The sequence below is a fragment of the Lissotriton vulgaris genome, chromosome 7 (assembly GCF_964263255.1).
Source record: "Lissotriton vulgaris chromosome 7, aLisVul1.2, whole genome shotgun sequence".
In the NCBI taxonomy this organism is placed as follows: Eukaryota; Metazoa; Chordata; class Amphibia; order Caudata; family Salamandridae; genus Lissotriton; species Lissotriton vulgaris.
The window spans coordinates 1538641587-1538663797 of NC_141695.1; the positions used below are offsets into that span (position 1 = coordinate 1538641587).

Consider the following 22211-nt stretch of genomic DNA (forward strand, 5'->3'; position numbering starts at 1 on the left):
TAAGGGTTATCCCGGGGGGTAAAGCACCAGGTCCTGACTGCATACCAGCTGACATGTTTAAGCAGGAACAGGACCTTTGGGTCCCATATATTGTTCTCCTGGCCAATGCATTGGCAAGGGGTGCGAAAGTCCCTGAATCATGGCTTGGGGCGGAGATCCTCCCCATTCATAAGAAGGGTGACCGTTCAGTAACGGCAAATTACCGACCCATAAGCCTCATTGATGCTCTACAAAAGATTGTGGCCCGCCTTCTTTTAGGTAGGATCCAGACCTGGATTTCTGACCATGATGTTTTAAGTCCTCTCCAGGCGGGTTTTCGGCAACATATGGGGACCTTAGAGCAAGTTTTTAGATTTATGTTAATATATTGGAAGGTGGTCCTTCTTGGGGGAGGCCTGTTGTTCGCGGCATTCGTGGACCTCAGGTCAGCCTTCGACCTTGTACCCAGGATCAAGCTCTGGGAAGTTTTGCTGGATCTAGGCATGCCCAAAGAGCTGGTGGTGCTGCTGATCAATTTGCACACAAATACCTATGCCAAAGTAAGATGGGGTGGTCCAGGGGAAGTCACTGATAGTTTTAAAGTAGCTAAGGGGGTTAGACAAGGGTGCGTGTTGGCCCCCACCCTTTTTTCTTTGTTTATTAATGGGGTGACCAAGTATTTTTCTAACTACCCAACGGATGCGCCCACCCTTGCTGGAAGGAAAATTCCCCTCCTCATGTTCGCGGACGACACGCTTATTATTTCTAAAACGAGGCAGGGATTGCAGTCCGCCCTGGCCCGTTTTGAGTGTTTCTGCAGCGAGCACGAGTTAGAGGTGAATGTCAGTAAGACCAAATTCATGGTTCTGCGAGGCCCCAAGGCTGTGAAGGCCAAGGTGTCAATGAGCGGCGCCATTTTGGATCAAACGGAGGTTTTTACATACCTGGGTGTCACATTAAGTGAGAATTTGAGCTGGAAACCTCAAATGGATCTTATGACCCTGAAACACGCGCAACTTGGGGGAGCCTTATTGAAGGAGTATGCAAAATCTCTCACCAAACCCATGGCACCGTTGGTTAAAATTTATGGTTCCAAGGTAATTCCTGCAACTATCTACGGTGCCGAACTGTGGGGGTATAGTGATTTATCCTCTTTGAGGGTGGCTCAGAATAGGTTCCTGAGAATGGCAACTGGTCTCCCACAATCGACACCCTGCTTACCCCTGCAGCTTGACCTAGGTGTCAAATGCATAGAGGATGAGGTACGGTATAGACCACTGGCGTTTTGGCGGCGCCTGTGGACTACACCTGAATTATCCTTGTTCACTGAGGCCATTGACGATGTGAGGGGTCTTGAAGGGTCTCACAGGGTACCCTGGTTCAGTCACCTCAGGAGGCTCTTGAAAAATCTAAATTTGGAGGCATTATGGGTTGATCCAGCACGCGCGACCTTTCCCTCAAAGAAGGCCCTCAAAGATATTTACTGGCATTGGATTACTGAGAGGAGATCCGCTATGGTTGATGGTCCTACCATGACACTGGAATTTCTGGTTGTAAAAGATGTCCCTAAATATGAAGCTTATTGGGACTTAATCACCAAGCCAAAGGATCGCAAACTGTACCACCAACTACGAGTAGGCTCGTTACCTGTGCGGGGGCTTACGCACTCTTGGACTACTGGTGGTAGTGATAAGTGCCCCTTCTGTGTAACAGCAGTGGAAAATATTGAACATCTTTTTTTCTGCTGCCCTATGTATTTGTTACCCAGGAAAGTTTGGCTTTTACCAGTCTGTCGGTTACTAGGCACCAGCTCTGCTCTTGCAGCGTTTAGGATTCTTAAAACTGATACTTCCCCCTCCATCGTTATTGGTGTAGCAAAATTTGTGAGTTGGGCGTGGTCAATCCGAACCCGTAACCTTGGCAAATGACGTTTTTTATTATATAGTTTTTATGACTATTTGTTTAAAGTAGCACTGTTATTATGTAGCAAGGGGTCTTCTCGTTCATCAATGTTTAAAAATGTAATACTTTTCTTAACTTGTTTTTAAATGTAATGTATTTATTATCTTATATGCAAAATGAATTGTCTTTAAATATATATGTATTTGTCTTTTATGATGTGAATCGAATAAAGACCTCTTGACTGACTGAAAATAATACGTCATACTTACTTGTGAGGGGTTGACCTTGGCTTGACCTTGTTTCTTGGCTTCAGGTGGACTGATCTGAACTCTAAGGCAAGACGAAACATTAGTTGTCAGATATGTAAACGAACGTACCTACAACCAAAATGCCTTATCCTAAGCCCACAATAATAATTGGTGCACACTGTAAAAATTGCAGTCATTGGACGAATTAATCTGATTGCACTTGGTAGGGTTGCAGGTTCAACTCTGTGCCATGCTGAATTTAGTTGTACCATCGTGTTTGGATCTGAATAAAACTGAGAGTTACTGCAGGTGAAGAAATTCTGCTTTCAGACTGAAGCAGAAAAAAAGGTGGTAAACAATGACACTTTTTACTACAGGTGGATAGCTGATGGTTTTATCAAGTAAGTCTGACTGAACTTAACAACATTTAATGCCTGGTCAATTCTAAAGTGGTTACACTTGGCAATGGAGCTGGTGGGGATAGCCAACATGCAATTATGCCAAGCGAGCTACATATCCAGCTCACCATAGATTAGTTCTCAGCAGTGCCGCCCCTAAAGGGACCTCACAACTTCCACACCCGGGTTTCAGCAGGACAAAGGGAAAATCCTTCTCCTCCTTGTCCTCGTGGCCCAACACAACAATGTAACACTGGTTTTGTATCATCAGTATCACTGAAAATTTTATGAAATCATCTCTGGTTACTCCCACATAAATTTCACATTTCCTATGTGTCTCAGGGAGCATTTTCATGCAGTATGTTTATGACTTATGTCGTGAACAAAGCTTCAAAAACCCCAGATCGACTACAGGCTGTTGGTTGGAGGCTCAGATATGTTAAATTATTGATAGGGTAGAATTATCCTCCTTTTGTTTTCATCTGACTATCAATGGCTTCAACAAAGTGTGGGGTGTCTACAATCAGTTTTAATTTGCTGTTGTCCCTCATTTAGTGTTCCGTAATATAGAGAACATCCGAAGATAGCATCGGGCTTAAGAGAGCAAGTAGCATGTTTATATTCAATCAAGAGACTCCTCCAAAGAGCGTCCTGTTTTTACAGGCAAGTCCACCCATGTTGTAGAGTTTTGTACCTGTGTTCAAAGTTCTTATATGTTATGCTGTTAAATCTAGCAAATATTTACCTAGCTTGGAAGCAACAGACATCAGTAGGGGAAGTTGGGAGATGAGACACCATTGTGTACATACAATTGGGAGTTATATACTTCAATTGTACAAGTACATTTTATTCACAACTTTGACTGGTATCATACAGCTTTGGGCTTTAGGCACTATGAGATACAGTGGTCTGCCTACACACAGAGTTTTCAGTCAGGTGCCATCACCCCAGTTTCAAAGTCACAAGCTTTGCTATTGGGCAATGTATCCTCTCTGTGGTAGGGTTAGGCAGACACCAGGCAGCACTCAAGGTATTCCACAGTTAATTATTTGCAGAATCTGCAGTTCACAAATCTTCAAGGACTCTTCAGTCTGGTTACCTTATGAAAACATAGCAAACAGTGTGACAAGGGTGAGCCAATGTCTCTATCGCTCAATCCCAATGTGCCAGGTTGGCATAGCCTCAAAGCAGTCAGAACATTTGGAGCTTTTTTTCAGCAGGGTGCCATGCCCTCTTTCCCTGGATTCCACAGCTTCCAACACATCAAGCTTTGTGACAAATTTAGCTCCAAGAGCAGGAAGGCAAGTAGCCACAGCAGAAAACTATCCCTCTGTCCCAACGGAAGGTCAAAATACTGGCTTCCCCATCTCTGGAGGGCAAGATACATTTAGGGATGACAGAGGTAACTGAGAACATCTCTTTTTTCTTTATTACCAAACTTCAATTGATCCTATGTTTGTATGGCTCAAACCTTGTATAGATGATGTTTCTATGATTTCCTACAATATATTTCATGGTCCCTCTTTTATTTTCTGTTGTGTTTTACATCATAATAATTTTTACTAACTTGGTTATATTATATATCATATAACATGGGAAATTGTCTGCCATCCACTGGGCCCTACGGTATAAAACTGATAATAAATTAATAAGTAAATAACTGAGGGGCATATTACCAACAAATAGCTATACATATCGCTAAGTAGGGTTAGCGTTAAAATGTTTTTATCGCCGCGCATGTCTGGTTTTTATCGCTGAGATAACTTGCTATTAGCAAGGTTTATCTCAAAAGTGATAAAAATCAGGCGAAATGCGTGAATATTGCTGAAAATACAGCGATATTCACACATTAGCGACGAAATGCTCTTAGCCATGTTATCCACCTCCCATTGGATAACATGGCTAAGAACTGGTCTGAGCAGGCGTTGGTTTTTGGCGATAATGGGAATATTTCCATCGCTACGCCTGCCTTGCTAATAGGCGATAGCGACGTTAGCGACTGCTTTCAGTCGCTAACAGGTTGGGTACGCCCACTTTGCATGTCATTAGCGATAAATATCGCTGACATGCAAAGCGGGCCCCAAACCGCTCGCTATCGCCTAAAAGCTGTCGCTAACATCAGTTAGCAACAGCTTGCTAATAGAGCGATAGAATTATCGCCGCTTAGTGGCCGAAAACGGACGCTAAACCCGCGATAATTGCCTAACGCCAACCTTGGTAATATGCCCCAATATGTTATTGCGAACAATTAACTCCATAGACTGTTTAAATCAAGCTTTTAAAATGGGTTTCTCTGTTGTATAAGTCTGTATATTGGTTTTCAGTAGTACATGAACAGCAAGTGAGAAAAAATAAACTTTCCAGGCTAATACAGCAATAGACCATGAGCAATGAGGGGAAGTATACAATAGTTATCACTGAGCGGATAGTCCCTGCCCATAGAAGATGTGATATTAATAGTTGTAAGAATAACACAGGAGAACACAAAGTCTAGTCTCGCCATGTATTAGCGGTTGCTATATGCGTTCACATTTTTGGTGGGGGTATGTGAGTGTGTTGGCGATCCTTCCATTTTGAAAACTTGCCACACTTTGTAGAACAAGAGGGCTTCAGAAAGTGGGTCTTTCTTTTTGCAACTGAGTGCGATAAGTTGTGTGCCCGTTATGTGTTGCATGAGTATTTTATCAGCACTGTTTACTTTCTTCATGGTGAAGAGTAATATTCCTAAGAGGGTTCTGAGCAGCTCTGCTGAGATAACTTAACCTAGTCTGCCTTTGGCATGGACGGGGATATCCTTCCAGAACATCTGAATGAGTGCACATTCCCACCAGGTGTGTAGGGACAATCCCACTGTCTCCCCACATCTCCAACAAAGAGTTGACGCTGTGGGGAATATTTTGAAGAGGTGGGTTGGTGTAAGGTACCAGTGGAACATGATTTTATAAGCATATTCTCTCTGGTAATATTCATTAGAGCTTAGGGTATGTCATGCCAGAGCTCGTTCCAGTCCTTGGCCTCAATTACCTACATTTGACTTTGTAGGGGTGAGTGGTCTCAGGTTTTAAAGCCTGTATCACCTTGTATGTCCTGTAGATCAACCCTTTGGAGATGGAAAAGAAGTTTATTAGGTCCTCGAAGGATGTCAGTGTCAGTGTTGTCGCTTGTGCGTTGGTCGGAAATCGGGCCCAGTAGCGAAGTTTGCAGTATTGGAGTCTAGCGTTTTCAGGGACAGAGTACTCTAAGAGTTACACTGTTCAAATGTTTTGACTGAGCCATTGTGGAAGAGACCTCTTATTGTGCGGCAGTCACTCTCTGTCCACCTAATGAAGGATCTGGCGTAATTGGCTAATGTAAAGTCAAGGTTTTGGTCTACTGATGTGTTTTGGGACAGGTTCATAATGAAGCCAGGCAGTCCCATTTATCAAGACTGTTCTCTTTGGTGTAGCCAAGTAGCCCTTTTTGGGGTGGGCGACATGAGGCCCCATATTGGGTGGCATGTGACCGACTGATCCATATAGAACTAGTCTCGCTTTCCCTCACCGTCCAGTCTGAAGTGAACCGAAGGTGGGCCACCCAGTACTACTCCAGGAGGGTGAGACAGACTAAGCTCCCTCTCTCTGTGGGAAGCATTAGGAGTTTATGTGACATATGCAATTGTTTCTCATTCCATATGAATGTCCGTAATCTAGTCTGTAGGTTGATGATGTCAACAGGTTTTTGGAAGAGATTGGAAAAGGTTCAGCAGTCAGGGTATGATGATCATTTTCATAACATTTATCCTACCTAGCCCGGATAAGAAGAGCAGTTTCTATTGCCTCAAATCATTCTGAATTTCTTTATGGTACAGTGTTCAAATTGCCAGAGACCAGTCCTCCAGATGGTAGGTAATCTGAACGTCAAGGTATCAAAGGGATATTGAAGCCCATTGGATTGGGCTGGTATCGCCTGATGGCTGATCATGAGATTTAGCATGCATGATTTGTCCTTATTTATTTGAAAATCAGACACCGTTTCAATGATTGCAGTGCATGATTCCACCCCAAGGTAATCAGAACAATACCCCTTAGGCAAGCTGGAGGGTTCCATAAAAACTGCCAAACAGTTAGTAAGGTCCAGGACAGTGCCGTAAGACCTACCCTTCTCCATGTTGCAGTATCATACACTTTGAGTTACCATCCTTTATTAGAAAGGAGGTCTCATGCCCCTCAGTGGGTGCTAAATCACTATTTTTGGTCCTGATGAAATGCCGACTGACCATTTGGGCAATCAAGGTATGAAACATGTCGACTTCACTTTGCTGATAGCTATCTAGGTACATTATGATCATACAATAGCACCTCTGTTTGTACTTAGTCCTGGTGCAATTTCCCCATATATAATTGATTTTATGGCACCTGAGTCTATTTTAAACACACCCCACTTTTCTCCTGACACACTTGCGCACAGCCCCCTCTCATGCATATACCTAAATGGCGTATTCAGATCAAAAGATATTCGACAAAGAACCACCAGGCCCGTCAGGTATTGCAGCACCAGCCAGACGAGGAGCGCCCAATGATGAAGCATGACACCCGAACAGGTGTCTGAGGGCATTAAGATCTGACCGTTTGATCTCCCTGTGACAGTATTACTTGCCTCGTAGTTTCACCACTGTGTGGCCACTTGGCCTATGAGGAACTACTCCTACTTTGACAGTCAATTAGTTTATTTCTGAGAGAAGTATAGGTGTAGGACCTCTGTAAATACCGAGCTTGTCATCCCCCTTTGATATAATACATATAGGGTAGCCTCCAGATGTTCATCTGGTGGTGCTGATGAGGGCTCTTGTTTCAAATTGAAGAGATGGGAGACAATGTCTGCTTTTGCTCCTTCTGCCTGAATGTTGTTAAGACGCCGGTCTTTAGAGCTCCTTCATACTGCCTGCCATTCCGGATGCAGGCACATCCTCTTTTTTTAGTGTGTCTTCCAGGGCTGAGCCCTTCTCCTTGTCTGAGGGATAGACCCAATAGGGCTTGGGCCTCTGAGAGAGTTATGATTATGCAGTGTTCCCCTGCCCTTTGAAACATGATGCTGATAGGGTGGCCTCATTGGTATTTGATCTGTTTGTTGATGAGAAAATACGTGATGGGGCAGAATGCTCTGTGGCTGCAAAGTGACAAGCCAAGAGATCTTAGAATAGATGGATTGTTGGCTTCGGAAAACTATGCCCGGCTAACAGTTGGCCTTCCGAAGTAAATCCTCCTTTTGTTCAAGGTAATGGACACCCGTTAGGATGTCCAGCACGTGTCATATCTTGTGTAGTAGGTGAAGACAGAGGGGCCGATTCACAGAACTAACTTAAGACAAATCCTAAACTTACTACTTTTGGTATTTACAGAAGTTAGGATTTTCTCTTAAGTTTCTTTCAAGACAAACTTAAGACAGAGTTAAGACAGACTTAAGACAGACTTAAGACAAACTCCTAACTTAAGTCTGTCTTAAGTTTGTCTTAAGTCTGTCTTAGGTTTGTCTTAAGTCTGTCTTAAGTTTGTCTTAAGACAAACTTAAGACAGAATACTACCTTCTGTGAATACCAGAAGTAGTAAGTTTAGGATTTTGCCTTAAGTTAGTTCTGTGAATCTGGCCCTCTGTGAGCTCTATCCAGCCTCTGAGGTAGTAGGCCTTGGTTAAGGTAAAGATGTCAGTGCCTTTTGCTTTGAGTTGGATGCTATTAATGCGTATGTTGTTGCTGCTGTGATTTTTTATGTGTTCTTTGTTCATCTGTAGGTCCGCTGCATGTTCTTCCAATGATTAGACTCGTTGCCACAGCATTTCCTGGTTTTCGGCCCTCACATCTACAGTGCTCTCTAGGTTGTCCACTTGTTGTCCTATGCCAGTTTCTGCTTTCCTCAGTTCTTGTAGGCATGATTTGAAATCAGAGCATAATAGGTTAATGTCTAATCTGATCTCCACCAGGAATCATTCCATATAGTTTTGGATGGCTGAGATTATTCCTGGTGGTATGGTTTGTAAGGGTCCTACTTCAGGGTTAGAGGGTTTTCCCTCTGCTGCTCCACGTATCAACTACAAAGTTTTCTTTGTTGTGCTTTCCTTTGACTATCGTACTGCCCGGGTATAGCCGGTGCAATTGTGGGAGTCGCTGTGTCAGGTTGTTGAAGGTTTAAAAGTTGCACCACAGATCCGGCATCTTCCGTGTTGGGGAGGACCTGTGTGACGGCTGAGTGCTGTGCAGTGTGAGTTATGCAAAGTAGTCCTATCCTTAATGGTGGCACGGAGGGGTGCATATCACCCTCCTGTGTCCAAAGATGCACTGGAAGTGGTTTCCAAGAGATCTTTACAAAAGGGCCTGGCTTCCAGTGGATCTTTGGACACAGGAGGATGATATTCATAGTGTTTCCATCACTTTGAACTTCCTCAGAGTTACTCCCGTAGGTGTTATGGCCTAAGACAAATCAGAGTTACTCCCGTAGGTGTTATGGCCTAAGACAGCTTGATAGTGGTGAAATAACAAAAAACTGAAAGGCATTTTGCATTTAATAAAGCTAAACTCTTTTGAAAAGGACAAATAAAAAAAGTTTAATTACTCATGTGTCCCAACTTTTTTTTCAGTGGTAGAACAAAATGATGTCAACTAACTTCATGGATGCTATTGAAAGACAGCACAAATGTTTGAATGATTAGACAATTAATGTCACCTGTTAAGTGCCAGTATGCCAGTGACCTTTAGCTTTGTGTCAGGGGATTCATGGTCTGAGAGGGAGAGGTTTCCACTGATGCTGGCAATCTATAGGGAAAAAGAACACATTGTTAGACCGAAATCCTTGGGGCCATGCAACATTGTAGACCAATGAGCAAGCTCACAAACAGAAAACAATAAAGCAAATACCATTCAGCACAGCGATACTACAACATATTCGCTAAAACCCCAAAAGCAGCCACCTCACCTGAAAAAAGTAGATTTGAAACAAGAAATGTATTGAATAAGCTTGATCCCAACCACGCCACCAAAAGATACTCCTTATAAACTGAAACCAGACTTTGAGACTGTCTCCTGCCACCTAGAAAATCAGTCCTTAAACATAAAAAAACTCAAAGACTGTTTCAATAATTCGGTGTACAACCACAGAACACTACAACCCACTCTAATGCTATCCTTGGCGGACTGGGCAATTGCCACCCGGGCATTTCCCCAGCTTGCTGCACGCTCGACAACTGCTTTCAAAGCAGGGTGGGCTTCTATGACCCCAGAATGTCCTTAGGGTCATTCTAGTTGTGACGTCTTTCGGTGTGGTATAGGAATGAACATTTTGCCAAGGCAGATTTTGGTTTTGAGTCCCGGCTTGGATGCCCTACAGTTCTGATAAAAATCCCCAGCAAATAGAACTTTATTTCGAAAATAACTAAAGCTTTTTCCGAAATCTCACACTGCAGCATACATGTTTTCCAGTTGTAAATACTCTTTCAAGAGCCCCTCTAATTAACACAGCACACGGGAACATAAAGTGTAATCTCACACTCCAATACGAAGCATGCACTCAAAAAGAACACACCAAAATGCAATTTTGTCTCATGCCACTTGAGGGAATCTTGCTACAGGAGCACATTTCTAACTGAGGCTGCTGAAGTGTTTCAATGTGCTGTTCAACTAGGAGACATGACTAGATTAATTGATCTAGGGCTAGATGTACGACCGTTTTTTGCAGTTGCAAAATAGGTCTGCCCCAAGTACAAACCCTATTTTCCGAGTTGGTAAGCTATTAACGACTCATTAAATAGGGTTTGTGACTCGCTATTAGGAAGGGGCGTGCCTAGGGCGTCCCTTACTAATAGTGACTCGCACTTCAATATACGAATGTTTTGCGACCACAATTGTGGTTGCAAAATGCTTGCAGTTTACCGCTTACTTCAAGTAGGTGGTAAGTCACTCGCAAACGGAAAAGGTTCCCCAGGGGACCTCTTCCCCTTTGTGAATGGATGTGAAAATAATTTTAAGAGCAGGCAGTGGTCCTATGGACCTCTGCCTGCTCTTAAAATTCATTTTTTTCTTTTTTAAATGCATCCCATTTTTTAAGGAAAACAGCCTGCATTTTTGAAAATAAAACAGCTGTATTTAAAAAACAGTCACAGTCATGGTGGTCAGCTGACCCCAGCAGGTCACCATCCCTGGGAGTGCTAGCCATTCCCAAAGGGGTTGCAAATTGCACCTGCCTCATGAATATTAATAAGGCATGCAAATTGTGACCCTTATTATGAATGACACGCAGTGTTTGACACACTGTAGTAAATTACATTTTGCAAGTCACGAATTGCGAGTCCCAAATCAACGCAATTTGCGATTCGCAAATTGTAGGGGTCGTACGTCTGGCCCCTAGTCAGTTGTTTGCAGTTCATTCACTGCGAAGAAGTAATGGATGTCATCTGCGTTCATGGGACCTCTCTGAATCCACAGCATCACCAGATAAAATGTACACCTGTCTCATTGAAAGTGCCAATTTTCTCCAGCACACTCAACCCATGCAGTTATTAACTCACCATATTCTGTTTGACAAGCAATTTGCTGACAGAGTTTGGCAGCTGGACGTAGATCTCTACACAGAACGCGATTTCCACAGTCATGTTGTCAGGCTTCAGGGTGACTCGTGGTGCGCTGGTGGCTTGCATCGTCCCTGTCAATTGGTGCTGATGATTTGAAACCTAGTGGTGGGTCATAAAAAAAAAGGGAACTCATTATGATCTTTTTTTCGTGTGGTACAACAGTTCTCAATAAAGGTCAAAATTGGTATCCGCCTTACAAAAATAATTTTAATGGGATTGGATTTGCTTACGTCGTCCAACTTTTAAAGCTGCTTTAGAGGGTTTGGGAGATTGTACTTTTTTATTACATTGTAAAAGCGGGTTAGAAATGTGGTTAATATAATTCGTATTTTTAAGGTATGTTTTACTGAAGTTGAAGCCAGATTCATCAAAGACCCGTTTTGCGAGTCTTTAATAGCGATTCATAAGGAATCGCTATTATAGACTCGCAAAACGGGATTCATGTAGGAATCTCAAAACAAAATGTGATTCCTACACATTCCTTATTTGCGATTAGCAAATTGCTAATCGCAAATAAGGAATAACTCCCAATTCATTCATATGGGCCAAAAGTCCCATAGGAATGAATTGGGAGTATTCCTTATTTGCGATTAGCAATTTGCTAATCGCAAATAAGATAGCGATTTAAAGGGGGCCAGGGGTGTCCTAAGGACACCCAGTAGCACCCCTTAAATGCAAATTTAAACAGGTGTTGCGCACACACATGTCCACAGGGCATGTGTGTGTAGCATGCAAAAGAAAAAAATGCACTAAAGTGCTTTTTACTCTTTTTTCGCAATTTACCACGAAGTCAGACTTCGTGGTAAATTGCGACCAAATATTGCGAATTCGCAATTTCAAATTGGTTGATGAATTGCATTTAAGGAATCTCTATTAGAGATTCCTTAAATCCAATTCCTCGCAAATATGCGATTTTGCTAATAGCGATTTTTGCATTTGGGATGATGAATCCCAAATGCAAAAATTGCACTCGCAAAGGGCCGGATTCTCAGAATCTGGCCCTTTGCGAGCGCAATTTCGCTTGATGAATCGGGCTGTTGGTTTTTATTCTTTTTATGCTGTAACTCGTGTCTCTCTTTGCTCGTATGGCTCTGTGTCGAAATATAGCTTATTTGATATGAAATATGATATGAATACAGGTTCTCACAGCACTGAGGCCTCTGTTTACAAATTGATGAAAGGGGGAAGCGAATTCCCTCTGACAGCCTTCTGCCACCTGCTTCCCAGATGACAATTGGTAGATGGAATCAGGCAGAGGCAGAAATATATCCAATCATATCACATGGTGATATCCTCTCCTGTGCCCCTCAAACACCTATCAAGTAAGAACCGGATGGTAGTGCTCACTGTCTGATATTCCCATGGCCTTGGGGGAAGGAAGACTGTGGTGGTGTGGCAGTGTGTGAGACAGTCATAGCATGGTACAAGCCCTCTACCATCCCCCGCTCAGCCGCGCCCATCCAGGTAAGAGCAGTGGGGCACTGTGTGGATGGTCCTAACCTGGTACAAGCCCTAACCCAGCCCATATTTCGATGGACAATGACGAGGGAAAATTAAATAAATCATTAGTCCGTCAAAATACCCACACAAGGTCTCACCCCTCTTACCTGCTTGGGCATTGGCTGTACCCACTCCAGGGCTAGGGAAATGTCTGCGGATCCACTGAGGCCTTGAAAGGTGACCTCTGATCACCTACTCATAAGGTGGATGTGGTACCCGCAAGGGAATCACCAGGATTCTCCATTTGTGTAGGATACTGGGACACCCTAGGTAAGGGCTTGGGGCCCCTGGACCGGGGAGTCTTCGGTCCTCTTCCCACAATGCTGTGCTAACACAGGAGGGTGATGGAAATCCGAGGGCTCCCTGCATGGGTTCTGGCAAGGACAGTTTGCACCAGCTGACCTTGCAGGACTGGCAGGAACTACAAGGACATTAGAATAATGGCGCCTCCATCGCTACACCTTTGTATACGACGACCTTGCAGTTCTCCTGCCAAAGCCTGGCCACCCATTGTATCAAGGAAAATTACTGGCGTCAGCTTGGGCAGTGGGGTGGGGAGGTGATGTTGAGGATTTGGCCTGGGCCAAGCGGGTGCCTCGGCAAAGATCTAGATGAAGGCTGTAGACACTGTCGGAGACTACAAAGGCGCAGATATAAAGTATTAGAACATGCCAACCACATCAATTTATTAGGGTATACAAGCGCCAATAATCTGTCATGATTGGGGTTGTTATTCTGATGGCGATAAGTAAGGATGCAACAGATTCAAAATGCAATTTGGAAACTTTCTCAGGTAGGCTTATGTTCATGTTTGGGTAAACTTGCAACTTGGGTCTCACTATGAAATCAAGATCTTCTGGGTAGCTGCATCTGTTGCTGTATACCATTAGGACCGAGTCACACACGCAAAGGCACAGACATGCATTTTTGCACGAGCAGAGGGTATGGTAATGTGCAATTGCACTTTTAAACTTTTTTCTCTAGCTTCTCCACTGTGTAAATACATTTTCCCGCGGGAAAAAAACTTTACACAGGGTCTACAGTTTTGAGGTGCTCCTTCTCATTTCCACCCTGAAAACAGACTTGTCCCTCAGCTCTACAAGCATTGCCCTCATTGTCAGGTGCGAATATGCCTGCCAGATGTTTGTGAGGTGTCGCTGACTTAGAAGTCGGAGTCTTAGGTCCTACTTTGGCAAGTGTCCTAATCCAGAAAGGCCCTCAAGACAACAGTGGTGAAATTATCTATGTGAGTGAATGAATGTACACCTATTCATTTACATTGGTGAGATTTTTAATTGGATTTGCACTTGTAATTTATGTATTTGCAAACCAAGGTGTGACTTAGGTGCGTAAATACATCTGAGACGGGCTCCAAAGCTTTTTAATACAGCACCTACAACATTTTGCCTTATCATACATCTACAAAGAACATATGCTTCTCACTCACACCAATCTGAAAGTTACACTTTGTGTTTTGCTGAGAGCAAAATTTAACTCATTCCATCAGGATGTGTGTTTTAGTAACAAATACGTTATTCGTGTTTTCTAAGTAACGAAATTCACATTGGTAGTAGTTTTGTTTTTCAGGATACTTCACTTTTCAAAATGTTTCATACTATTTTATTTTGAAATTAAAGGAAGAAGGTAGCTTCAATTTTTATTTACCTCCCGGGTTAATGTGTTCTGTACAAATATGTTCTGCAGTAGAAGTAGAAGGAGTAGTATTAGTATTAGTAATAAACAAGTAGTACTACCCATAGCAGTAGTTGTAGCAGTAAAGTAGAAGCAGTGTAGTAGGCACAGCCGGAGTAGTTGGAGGAAAATAGTTGCAACAGTAGTAGCATTAGTATGTAGTAGTAACAGTAGAAGGGGCAGAGTAGAAGTGTTAGCTGTAGTAATGTAGTAGTAGTAAACATAGTAGTAGTCGTATTAGCTGTAGTAAAAAGAGTATTATTAGTAGTAGCAGTAGCAGGAAAGAATTAAAAGTTGTATGAACAACAAAAGTAGTTGTGGTACAACAGTAGAAGCAATAGAAGTAGTAAGTATTAGTAGCAGTAGCAGTATAAGGAGAAAGAGCAGATGTATTAGCAGTAGTAGTAATATGCATTAGCTGTAGCAGAAAGTATTATTAGTGTGGAAGTAGTAGCAGCATCGATGTATATCACTAGGTGATTTTGCTGTGCTTTATATTGGGATAGTCAGAGCTGGCGCGAAAGTCCACTCAAAAGTGTTTGTCCACAGGACTGAGGCGATAGTTGCTGTTCTGCTACGTGGCATTTGTACAGCTCAGCGATCACCAATTACCCAGAATTTTTGTGCTTTATGTTTTGTTGGAAAACTCATGACTATGATTTGGGGTATGCCCAGACGTGGGTCCCTTGCTCGCTGTGCCACTGGATTCAAGCTAGGCTAGCTGATGATAGGTGAAACCACGAAATCTGTCCCAGCGTGCTTGTTTCCGGTCCAGGGAGGACCTGCCCTGGCAGTTTGGGCTGGACTTTTCCCATGAGGAACAGGGTCAAGACTGATAAGCATATGGCTGAGTCCAAACTGGGGGGAAATAGTGAGCAAATGAATGATGGATTACACCCAAATCTCTTGTCTGGGCGTGAGTGGTTGAAACGTTTCAGCACTCCGTCAATTATCTTTTTGTGTTTGCTACGATTTGGGGTGTACCAGGTGGAGGAGGTATATAGCTAATGTTTGTTGAAGAGATACTCAAGTAATCATATCCATGTATTATACATAAAATCGTTAATGTATTGGAAACATATAATGCTCAGCAAGTGATCAATTCCAGAGAGAAGTAAAGATCATGGAAAGCAAGGAGAACTTGTAGAACAGAAAGAGTGTTGTTAGCTCAGTAGGATTTGTGCTAACAGTGTTAGATTATTTGCTGGTTTTGTTAGAAAAAAAATCATACGGCTTTAGTAATGTGATTGATTGTAGATGACCCTTTACAACATTGTGAGAAGGTAAAATGAACCATCAGGAGGGTCATGGCTTTCTGAGTCCTTAAGGTATGTGGACACCAAAACCTTCCTTGCCAGAGGAGTTGCTTTCAGGCATGCTGATTATCCTGTCAGTACCATGACACTAAAATATACAAATTTGTTTAGAAACTATGCCTTACATAATTTAGTACAGCCATACTTATCGATAGCCATAGAGGTTGGTGATAAGCCACGTTTTCAGTATTAGCTATGCATGCAGAAATTAGTCCCATCAAGATGAATGCCAAGTAAATGTAGGGGCAGACAGTTCATTTAGGAACTTCTCCGTGTCCTAGCTCACCCAGCTTTAAAAAACTCACTGCTAGACCCCATGCCCAGCAATTGTTTTCAGATGCATAAAAGTTGGCCTCGAATATAACTCACCTCAGGAAAGATTTCTGAAAGTGTAGTAGAGTTCATTGTGGCTAGCTGAGGATAAAGACAAGACATACAGGTGGTAAATAACAAAGAAAAGGCTAGGAAATGTGTATACATCATGAAAAATGTGTGCACTACTTGGTTTGACTCACAAAAGGGTCCAGGCTGAGAGTGAAATAACCAGATCTGTAATAGGAGTACGCTGCAGATCCGAAGACAGATTCAGAGATCCCAACACAGAGCATTTTGTCAATCAGGCTTGGGAGGGAGAAATATACTGGTGCAAAAGGAGTTTCTTCAGGGGCTTTGACTGCATAGAACATACCCTATGGAGAGAAAATCAAAATGAATGTGTTTGTACATAATCAATGTTATAAGACTTTTCTTGTAACTCAACCAAGTTCTCGTGGTATTTGCTTATTTAGCATACCACCAATGTATTGATATTTGCATTATTTTGTGAAATTTTACCAAAGTGAGATCAGTTTGAGCAGAAAGTGCCATGCAAAAAATATAAAATGCATTTCTGCTGCTGCATAGAGCTATTTTCTGCTGGAATCAGCCCTCTACCAGTTTCTCTGTTCACTTTTGAATACAAGATATGCTTTTATGTTCAGTTTTCATACGAGATACTGGCTTTGTATATTTGCGCAATAGGCATAATATCACATAATTTTCATTAACATTATGCATATTTTGCATAAGAACATTTTCACAATTTGTCTTAGTCTGACAATAAGATAGTGATATGAAACAGTGCCTAAAATCATGTTGATAGAATTATTTTTGGGTGAACCAACCTATAAGAACTTGAGTCACATGAATTTTAGAGCTATTCAAGGTTTGACAGACTTTCACACTTTCTCAAAGTTTGATGGTTTAAGGATTGGCACCAACTTGTTTTTTTGGAGAAAAAAAAGTAACATACACATGTGGCATAACATGATCCACAACATTTAATGTATATGCAAAGTGATTGCGCAGGTGGGACCTACATGCCTTGGCTTCCTGTATACTGTCTGCAATGTGTGAATACAATAGGCACATAAATCAGTGCTTCCCAGTTTGCCTAACCCATGCACATGTGCAATCTATGCACTTGCAAGGTTAGGATGGTTGCATGAAAAAACATAGAGAGCATAAATCGTATTCTACAAACATCGCAGGCAGAATATGGACTACTGAAATACTTTGAAGGTTAGTATACATAAGTGTTTTCAGATTCTCTTTCACATGTGAGTTACACGTAATGGCACGAATATGAGCAGGCAGTGAGCACTGGGAACTAGAGATCAATACCTGGAAAATGTAAATGATACCAGAGGGATTGTCGGTAGATATTTACCTTTAGAGGGAAGGTCAAATCATTCGCTGTGGTGACAGGATTACTCACAAGAGTATAATCAAACCCAACATCTTTGTTGACGTTCATCCGGACTGAGAAGAGACAATAGAAATACAAGTTACACAGAGAATCAAAAGAAGGTCTAGACTGCAGATGATCAAGGTTCTCAATTAGAAATGTGTCCACAGAATCAGCCTATTGTTTCTAAAACTGACACGCTTGGGCTGAGTTCTATGGAAGTGCATTGGTGTTTGCACCAACACACAAACAGTGAGTCTGATTTGTACCCTATTAGGCAGTGGCGGCCGGCACAGGTAAGAGCGGTAGGGTGGGGACGAGGCGGGGGAAGTCGACAAGACAACAGGATATGTAAATTAAAAAATAAATAAATAAAACCACTTAATTTTCACTCGCTGCATCGCCGAGTCGGCTTTGCAGTGAACGTGAGGTAAGTAGTACTATTTTTTCTTTTGTATCCTTTTACCTATCCCGTCATCTGTAGATTTCCCACCAACCCGCCCTGCTCTCTCCCCATCACTGTTACCTGTGCCAAAAATCATTGCTATTAGGTAGAGGAAACATTCTTCCATCTAATTATCAGTGTGGTTTCTGTACTGTGACGCGTGTCGGCAAATCATCATTCTAGAGTCGGGTCTTTATTTCATTGTCAGTCATAGTTTTGGAAGTTCACCTTATATCGCCGAGGCCCTGCTATAGAGAGCATGTGTAGCCTTTAAACAAAAGTGAAAAGGGTGAGCGTGTGTGTGGCACTGCGCATGACACCATCTGGATGTATGACTCTGTGGATCTAAAGCAGGTAAGTTTAGCCTGAGCACTTATGGATATCCCTACTTGTGCTTTCAGATTGGACAGAAATATTTCATGGTCTATTGTTTCTTAAGATCCAGAGAGTTTAATGATTATCCAAATAGCTTCTCAACCTTCATCAGTGTTAATGTGAAGTTCTGCCTGATGCTCATAGAGGGTGTATTATGTACTTCTTAATGAGCAGACTTCAAATTGATAGATGGACAAGCCGTTCAGCTCAATATTTCAGTATATTTTTGTACTCTTATTCTAAGATCCACTTTTATGGAGTATTAGTGAAGTGGAAGTGGTTAGAGATTGACAGCTAGTTTGTTGGCCCAAGTAGGACTAGTGCCAATTATCTGCAATGGGGTGATGGTTGCTAATATTAGATAACTTCGAACCAGCTACTTTCAGAAGGATATGTTCACCATTTTGTTCATGTCTCCTTCATTGCTCTATCAAGACATCATGGTATCTATTTTGATTGCCAACGAATCCTAAGTTTTAAAGTTTTTGAAGGATGGCACTGGAAAAGGGAGGATTGTTGTGCATGGTGCTGTCTGAGGGTTGTTCAGAATGGTTGCAAGACTTTTTTTGTTTCAGTCGAAGAACAACCACAGATTTACCCACTTTAACTCGGTTTTCACAGGAAGCAGTTTGGCGGGCTCCGGTATTGTTTATTGCTCATAACAATTATATGTGTTTTTTACGCATTCAAACAGACAATGGCGAGAAGTTGGGTCGGTTCAATGGGCAGGAGCAGCACGCTGATCAGGTAGGGCAGATGGGAGAGGCAGTGGCAGCAAGACAGACCATGCAGCAGGGGGAGTGGCAGAAAAATAAAGGCTACACAGGTCAGGCAGAAGATGCAATGGCAGCACAACTGACCATAGAGGTCCTGGGGTTGGAACAGCACAGTCAAAGAAAGAGGACAGGAGGAAGGAGAAAGGACATGGACTCAGACAATGGACAGAAGGGAGATGGGATAGGGACAGGAACAGTGACATCAACAGGCTGCAAACTGGGCAGTGGCAGCTCAAATGTCCATGCAGGGCATTAGGGGGAGAGCCAGCACAATGGACCATGAAGGGCAGGAGGGAGGGGCTGAATCATATTTGTCCCCAGGACTACACTATAAATATTTCATAGATGCACACCCATAAATACAGTCAATGTTAGTGTGCTCTTTACTACCTACTTTTTTCTGGAATGATCAAGTAGCTAATAGAGTAATTTGAGGAGCAGTAGCTTGAACAATGTCATGAGCGATATTTTCATTAATAGATGTCATCGAGGATGACATTTCAAATGTCATCAGTGATGTCATCAATGATGCCATTTAACATGTCATGAGTGATACAATATATGGGGTCAATAAGCAGCGCATGATTGGGGCACAAGTTACTATAACTGGCACATTTCTGAGTTGCTTTGGCTCTTAAGCATTCGTTTTTAACTCATTTCAACATTTGAACACCTATCTATATAGTTTGCAGTTTTTTTCAGTGAATATATGGATATAGATTATATAATGTGTTCAAGGTCACTTGTTGACCGAAACGCGTCAGAATGGAGGCTTGTGAGGAATAAAGACCTTTCATGCCAATTTACCCACTGGATATCGTGACTCTCTTTTCGCCGGAAGGAGGTTTGGAGAGCTTGGCGTTTAGATTATATAATATATACATATCATCAACGTTTATATAAATGCAGAGTTAAGAATAGTAAGCCTAAATTTACCTATGAATAAATATTTTCACAATACTGTGGTAGTCAGTATTGTTCAATATTTTTCTAGGTTGAAATAAAAAAACTACACACTTACTTATAGAAACCATTATTATACAGTCATTATTACTACAACTGCAGCGCTCGCACTGTTATAGTGTCACCATAACTTTAACTGCTACACTATCACTGCTGTGCAGCAGGTTAAGCCCTGAGGCACTTCTACTCTGCTACAGTGAGCATGTCGAACTCAGCTCAAGTCTCAATATTACACAGTCAGCAGATCACACCTGCAGGTCTGTCACTGTTCTACGATCAGTACTCCCTGCAATCAGTGCTTAATTTGTAAAAAAAATAAGGGCCAGGGCCTTCATCAGGAGGCCACTGAAGCATGCACCACACATTGCCCCTCCCAATGCTGCCAATGGCAGCAGCAACACAATTACTACTAATCACACTCCTATAAGTGTCTATTCCAGGCCCCCAGAGCTACATGAATGATTTGGGCCACAGTCAATAATCATTTTAAATGTATGTTGAATTAATAAACAACTGTTGTGCTCATCTTTAAATAGAACAGACAGTGCCACCATGTGGCACTGTTACAAGCACTGGTGTTGTTCAATATTAACTGCTGGTGCAGAGCTCCGGAAACCTCCGGCTCAAATTAAGCAATTCCAGCAGTGCAGCACTCTCTTTGTTAGGAGTCAGCATAAAGTAACTGCCCCATTCCTGCTATTCCACAGTCAGCCCTGCACTTGCCATCCCAGCCTGTCTAATACTTCCTAACTCTTTCTGCCTTGAACTGTATTTCAGGACTCTTCACCAAAACAAAGTTGAACTTTTCTCGGGAACATTGGGGCATATTACCAAGGGCCATTATCGCCGCCTTAGCTGGACTTTTTCCCGCGAAAGCGGCGATAATTGTATCGCCCTATTACCTAGCTGTTGCTAATACCAGTTAGCGACAGCTAGTAGGAGATAGCGATCATCTTGGGGCCTACTTTGCATGTCAGCGATATTTATCACTAATGACATGCAAAGTGGGCATGCCAAGATGTTAGCGACTGGAAACTGTCGCTAATATCGCTATCTCCAATTATCAACAAAGCCTTACTTTTGGAAATATTAGCGCTAAGCGCGAATATCTCCAAAAGTTAACGCCTGGCCAGAGCTGTTCTTAGCCATGTTATCCAATGGAAGGTGGATAACATGGCTAAGAGCATTGTCACGATAATGCATGAATATCGCTGATTTTTCAGTGATATTCATGCATTTCGCAGGATTTTTACCACTTTTGAGATAAATCTTGATAATATCAAGGTATCTTAGCGGTAAAAATGATCGGAGCGCGGCGATATAATTTTAGCCGCTAACCATGCATAGCGATAATTATCGCTATTGCTTGGTAATATGCCCCTTTATCTTCTGAGCAGGCAGCATCAGCTCTGATGAATATGCTACTGCAAAACTCTTCCTCCAATAGGTAACGCGGGCCAATTGGTTTAACAAAAGAGCACTGTAAAGAAGGAAGTAGACTCTTACATTGCTGCAGTTTGAGATTCTTCGACCATTTCTCAATTTGCTCCTTCATGATGGGACACACCTGCAGAAAAACAAAAATATCATTTTAAAATCATCTCCTTGAAGCCTCTCCTTGGTGATTGTTACAAAGAAGACCTTAACTTGTTCCTAACCCGATTCCACGTCAGGTATTTAGGTCTCACACTGGTCAATGTTCCTTCTTTTTTTACATCTCTTCATTGCCCCTCTCTTCTCTGATACCTTAAGCTGGTGTACTGTTTTTCTCCAACTATCCAGAGTGTTCTTTTCATACACACATGATGCTATTGTCATGATTTATATTAACTTAAAATTAGTCTGAAAGATCATAGTTAGACTTTTCTAAAAAATAAAAAAATTGAACAACTTTGATATTGTTTTCATATTAAATAACATGAATCCTTCTAATATCGCTATTACTAATCAAATTCCCAGGCTACTGAAAATAATTTCTTTTGAATCCTAAATGTTATGCTTGTGCTATCACGTCTTGCAATCACCAATTACTACAAAGTTTAGGAATGAAATTGTAAGTAATCCCACAGACCTATATTCTGTATCATTCTTTGGTCAACGTCCATCTTGGTGCCTACCACCACATTATTGGCATATATGCCAAGGTGGATGATGGGACTTCAGAATAGTTGCACTGCCCACTGTAATATCTTTCCTCCCAAAGTTTAACTGTATAGTTTGGGTGCCTCAGAGGAATCCCCCAATACTCGCTTGCATATTTACTCCATTATGTATCGATGTTCTGGGGTTGATCGTT

General features: G+C 42.1%; 1 protein-coding gene across 1 annotated transcript in view; it reads right to left on the bottom strand.

Annotated features, from left to right (window-relative positions):
- Positions 1 to 22211, bottom strand: part of LOC147705954 (BPI fold-containing family C protein-like) — a 60981-nt gene that overhangs the window by 11846 nt on the left and 26924 nt on the right. Inside the window, exons 7-13 of the mRNA XM_086932420.1 lie at positions 21422 to 21482; positions 17339 to 17430; positions 16146 to 16319; positions 16000 to 16044; positions 11060 to 11221; positions 9223 to 9311; positions 2151 to 2211 (exon numbers count right to left, since the gene is read on the bottom strand). Of these exons, the coding sequence (XP_086788546.1) occupies positions 2151 to 2211; positions 9223 to 9311; positions 11060 to 11221; positions 16000 to 16044; positions 16146 to 16319; positions 17339 to 17430; positions 21422 to 21482 (684 nt within the window). The remainder of the gene's footprint in view (positions 1 to 2150; positions 2212 to 9222; positions 9312 to 11059; positions 11222 to 15999; positions 16045 to 16145; positions 16320 to 17338; positions 17431 to 21421; positions 21483 to 22211) is intronic.